This window comes from Meriones unguiculatus, chromosome 16 (genome assembly GCF_030254825.1).
Source record: "Meriones unguiculatus strain TT.TT164.6M chromosome 16, Bangor_MerUng_6.1, whole genome shotgun sequence".
Classification (NCBI taxonomy): domain Eukaryota; kingdom Metazoa; phylum Chordata; class Mammalia; order Rodentia; family Muridae; genus Meriones; species Meriones unguiculatus.
In genome coordinates, this window is record NC_083363.1 from 42,067,935 (window position 1) to 42,073,936 (window position 6,002).

The 6,002-nt window shown below is 36.9% G+C and overlaps 1 protein-coding gene across 1 annotated transcript; it reads left to right on the forward strand.

Annotated features, from left to right (window-relative positions):
- Window positions 1–3,103: 3,103 nt before the first annotated feature.
- On the forward strand, window positions 3,104–4,693 carry Pgk2 (phosphoglycerate kinase 2). Its single transcript, XM_021655423.2, has one exon. The coding sequence runs from the start codon at window positions 3,177–3,179 to the stop codon at window positions 4,428–4,430; it is 1,254 nt and encodes a 417-aa protein (XP_021511098.1). The 5' UTR covers window positions 3,104–3,176; the 3' UTR covers window positions 4,431–4,693.
- The last annotated feature ends 1,309 nt before the right edge of the window (window positions 4,694–6,002 follow it).

Here is a 6,002-nt window from a genome sequence, read left to right on the forward strand (position 1 = left end):
AGAATTAAATAGTGTCAAATTTCTACAAAATATATCACTAAAACAAAAATATGCACACTTTACTTAGCCTCTCTATAATGAATCACATCTTAGGACACAAAACAAAACATAACAGGTTCAGACAAATTGACATAACTCCATGCATCAATTTAAGCACAGGCATTATAAGTTTAAAATCATCAGCAAAAAGCTCTATTAATTACATTAATTCATATATATTAAGTGATACAATAATGAATAATGAATAAATTTTTATGAAAGAAGTCACAAAAGAACTAAAAATGTTCTAGTTCAAAGTGCAAATAAAAGCACAACCTAGAAGGAGAAAAAAACCCAAACCTTAGATGCATTAAAAGCAGTCCTAAGGGGAAAATTCATAGTTCTAAGTGCCTCTAAAAGTTGATTAGAAATAAAAGGAATGAATTCATGATGCAACTCAAAAATCTGGCAAATTGAGAACTCAAAACCAAGTCCAATGGACAGCAAGAAATAATAAGAATCAGACCATAAATTTTTGAAATAAAAACAAAACAAAAAACAATGAATCTAAGATTTAGTTTTTAAGAAATAAAGATTTGATTTTTTTAAATAAACTAAAAGATGAAAAGACACTCAATTAACCAAATGAAAGAAAAAGACCATCCACAGTAACAAAATCAGAGATGAGCAAGGAGACATTACAATATACACTAAAAACATTCAGAGTAGTGTAAAGCACTGCTTTTAAAATGTGTAACTTACTATGTAAGAATACCTAGAGTCATCCAAAATACTAAAGTTAAATAAAGTAGAAACGACAGTCATAGCCATAACAATTAGGGGGAGGGAAAGCAGCAATCAAAAACCTATGGCAAGCAAGCAAACAAACAGACAAAAACCAAAACAACAAAGGAAAAACAAAAAACCTCAGATGCAGATAAATTCAGAGTAAAACCTTAAAGAACCAGTATAGCCGATATTCTTAAGTTAGTAAAAAGGAAAAAAAAAAAAAAAGAAATAGAAGCAATACAAAACTTTGTACAAGCTGCTATTACTCTAGTACAGAAACCGGGTAGAGAAATAATGGTAGAAGAAAGAAGAGGAGGGAGAGAAACAGTACGAATGAAAGAGGCTGGGGGGAGGAAAGGAGAGAAAAGAAAAAAAGGAGAATTTAATAATAATAATAATAATAATAATAATAACAACAACAATAGTGGTTGAGTCCAATATCCTGATGATGAAACATTAAATCTCTAAAAGAAATGGGGAAGACACTGGAATGTGGAATGACCCACCACACACACACACAAATACACAGTCACAGATTTGTAGAAATAATATTGTGAAAATAATAATCCTTCCAAAAGCACTTCACAGATTAATAAAAATCTACATATCATTTAGCATAAAAAACAGTAAAATGAATCTCTAAGATTCATGTGGAGACTCTGTTAGTCCTAGACAGCCCAAGCAATCCTGAACAAAAAGAGCAGAGCTGGCTAGACATTTTACTAGTTTCACTACTCAACCAGCCTTGTGAATGTATTTTCGAAAAAAAATCTTATTCATTTTCATTTTCTAAGATTTAAACTCAGGAAACACATATTTTATACTTTATTTGCAAATTATATGCAGAGAAAGCCAAAGAAAGAGGAAAGAAAAGGGACAATGTCATAACTTCTGAATCTGAAAAAAAAAAAAAATGTTCTCTTTGATTGGATCCTGGGCTATTCTCCTGCAGAAGCTAGAAAGCATTTTTTCACTGAAGTCTAAAACCAACCAACCAACCAAAATAAAAACAGACTATGATCTATCTATCTATCTATCTATCTATCTATCTATCTATCCATCTATTGATCGATCTATTATATAGATAGTATATAATATCTATTATATATATCTTTATATAATTTATTATATAGATAATATAATATAATTATAATTATATATAATATATTAATATGTAATATATTATAATATTTATTATACATATCTTTATATAATTTATATTATATAGATAGATCTATATATAGATAAATAGACATATAGATATCAATTTAAATGCAACCAGTTCAGGAGAAACAAACCTGCACATTTATATGACTACAGTACAGAGTAACAGGTGAAAGTTGTACAAACTACAATGTTCTTTTCATTATCTCTTCAGCTAGAAAGTAACTTCTAAAGTTACTGGTAATGAAAGAGATTTTAAGGCCATTCTAAAATTTAACTTTTTAGTGTGGTAAAATTTGCAGAGCATGAAAATATGCATTAACATGTAAAATTCAGTGGCATTTAGCACATCAGATGTGCAATCATCATTACCTAGTTCCAAGGCATTTAACTGTCTCCCAAAGGTACCTGTCCCCATTAGGCTCTTTCTGGGTCCTAGAAACCACTCATCTTTTTTTTTTCATAGATTTACTTATTTTGAATATTTCCCATGAATAAAAATCATACAACATAAAAAAGGGAACAGAATGGGCAATATCAGTGACTGTGAGTGAGCAATTGGGCTAAGTACCAAAACGCTCCTGTATACTCCACTCAAATGATAAAATAAAATATATATCTACATTATACATATTGTGATAGATAGATAGATAGATAGATCCCACACAAAACTAGAATATATCACAAAGTCTTACACAAGGCCATGGCTTTATCAAGGATAAAGACATATTATTATGCCTTGAATTAAAAAAAATAGTACTTTCAGATTTTTATAATTTATACTACAGGGGAGTTTTACAGTAATATAATTAGAGATGGGATGTGGGGAAGGGTTATGTAAATTTTTTTTGGTTTACGGTTGGTTATACTTTTTATTTTCTTAAGAATGAAATTGTTTTGAAGGGGATACGGAAACCAGGTGAAACCGGGTGAAAAAAATCTAGTTCACTGACATTTCTTATTTAAGGCTTTATTCCCAACACTAGCCTCAAACTCTCTATTTCACTGTTTAGTATCCTACAATGACAGTTTGAGACTGTACCCAGCAAAATTTTCAAAGCAAAGATAGGCAGGAACTTGGACCAATCACAAAGCTGCATTTCTTTCCAAAGTCTATCACTGGCTGTTGTGCAGGTGACCTAGAACTCAGAAAGAAGGGGTGGGACTAAGATTAAGCGTTAAACCTCACCACCCTGAGCCAGCCTCCCAGCAGCAGCAAGGAGACTGTTCAACATACCATCAAAATGACTCTTTCTAGTAAGCTGACTCTGGACAAAGTGGATGTTAAGGGGAAAAGAGTCATCATGAGAGTAGACTTCAACGTTCCCATGAAGAACAACCAAATCACAAACAACCAGAGAATCAGCGCCGCGATCCCAAGCATCAAGCATTGTCTAGAAAACGGAGCCAAGTCTGTTGTTCTTATGAGTCACCTCGGGCGGCCTGATGGTGTCCCCATGCCAGAAAAATACTCCTTAGAGCCTGTTGCTGCTGAACTCAAGAACCTGCTGGGCAAGGATGTTCTGTTCCTGAAGGACTGTGTGGGCCCTGAAGTAGAGAAAGCCTGTGCCAATCCAGCTACTGGGTCTGTCATCCTGCTAGAGAACCTGCGCTTCCATGTGGAGGAAGAAGGGAAGGGTCAGGATCCTTCCGGAAAAAAGATTAGTGCTGAGCCTGCCAAAGTCGAAGCCTTCCGAGCATCATTGTCCAAACTCGGCGATGTCTATGTCAATGATGCTTTCGGTACTGCACACCGGGCTCACAGTTCCATGGTGGGGATAAATTTGCCCCAAAAGGCATCTGGGTTCCTCATGAAGAAGGAACTAGAGTACTTTGCCAAAGTCTTAGAACATCCAGAGAGACCCTTCCTGGCTATCCTTGGTGGAGCCAAAGTGACAGACAAGATCCAACTTATCAAAAATATGTTAGACAAAGTCAATCTTATGATTATTGGTGGTGGGATGGCTTACACTTTCCTGAAGGAAATTAACAACATGGAGATTGGTGCTTCCTTGTTTGATCAAGAGGGCGCCAAGATTGTCAAAGAGATCATGGCTAAGGCAGAAAAGAATGGTGTAAAGATAACTTTTCCTGTTGACTTTGTAACCGGGGACAAATTTGATGAGCATGCTAAAGTTGGACAAGCCACTCTAGAATCTGGTATACCATCTGGCTGGATGGGTCTGGACTGTGGTCCTGAGACCATTAAGAACAATGCTCAAATTGTGGCACAGGCAAAGCTGATTGTTTGGAATGGACCTATGGGTGTATTTGAATGGGAAGCCTTTGCTAAAGGAACCAAAGCCTTAATGGATGAAGTTGTAAAGGCCACCTCCAAGGGCTGTGTCACCATAATAGGGGGTGGAGATACTGCTACTTGTTGTGCCAAATGGGGCACTGAAGACAAGGTCAGCCACGTGAGCACAGGAGGTGGTGCAAGTCTTGAGCTTCTGGAGGGTAAACCCCTTCCAGGGGTTGAGGCCCTCAGCAACATGTAACTGTCGAGACACCCTTGCTTCTTGTTTTCTGTGAACAGTGGTCAATCCAACTTAGTAGTGCCTTTACATCTCAACTTAACTTTGGTTCACGGTTATCTACTCTGTATGCAACCCAGGTAACAAGCAAGCAGTGAGTCATCAGTACAACATGAACACATCTTAATTTTGCCGTGCATTTGTTACTCTCTTGAGGAACTCATCAGGACTTCTCACTGTACTTCATAGGGCAGAAATATCCTCATGTCACCTATTAAAGAAGTGAGGTGGACAAGTTGAATGTCTTGTCTTTACTTCAGTTCAAATTTATTATTTCTCTGTCAAGGTAGAACTCAACATAGAGTCTGCTACTGGAAAAAGAGAGGGTAAAGGCTGTCAAAGTGTTAAATGGTAAAAATGAGCCAATGTAACAGAACAGCATTATGTAAATATAACTCAGTTATAATTAGATCGCCACTAACATTTTTTCTAAATGATAATAAGTACTTAGTAAAACCAATAACTTTCTTTTTAAAGAGGAAAGGGTAAAATTCATTGATATCTCCACTAATGAAGAACTAAAGCTAAAAATCAAAATCAGGACATGAATAAAGAATTACTTGAAAGCAGATAATAGTAAGAGCTAACACTTGAATTCTTAAAGTTATTTTATGAAATTAAAATATCAGTATTTCAGTAATGAAGAACAAATCTATAAAAACATTTTAAAAGCAAGAAAACATGTAAGAAACAAATATACCTATTGCTTAGTTTTGTTTTGTTTTTTTGTTTTTTTTTTTTTAATTCTAAATCTGGATGCAAAGAATAGGAGGTTCATGCCATGGACCACAGACCCAAGGAAGCTAAGTAACAAGGAGGGCCCAAGGGAGGATGCCAGAATGTCACTTGGAAGGGGGAAAAGAATAGACAGCAGAAGTGGATGGAGAGGGAACTGGGCAAGAAATGGAATGGGGAGGGAAACAAGGAGAGGGGTCAGATGTAGGGAGAATGGGGTTGGAAGGTAAGAGGGCTGGGAACAAGAAGGAAAACTGAGAGGGGTATCTCTTTGATAAGAGGCCTGTGAAAGGATAGGTTTCTGGGAGGATATGGGTGTGATTCTAGCTGAGACTGGGGCATGGAGACTGAAGTGAACACCTCCTAGCCAGGTGTGACTAGTGGAGGGAGAGTAACAACAAACCACACACAAAACCTTTGATCCAAAAATTACCCTGCTGACAAGAACTGAAGAAATAAAGAGGGAACAGAGATTGAGGGGGTATCCAACCAATGATTGTCCCAACCTGAGACCCACTCCACAGTAAGTGCCAGCTCCTGACACTATCAATGATGCTCTGATAGGCTTGCACACAGGAGCCTAACATGACTGGTCTCTGGGATGCTCCACCCCACCCAGCAGCGGATTGAGACAAATGCTGGGGCCTGAAGCCAGGCATGGGATGGAGCTCTGTGGATCTTGCAGGAGTGCTGAAAAAAAAAATAGAAGCACCTGGAGGGGACCAGAACCCAACAAGAAAACCAACAGAGACAGGAAACCCAGACCCTCAGGCTCTTATAGAGGCTGAGACATCAACTAAG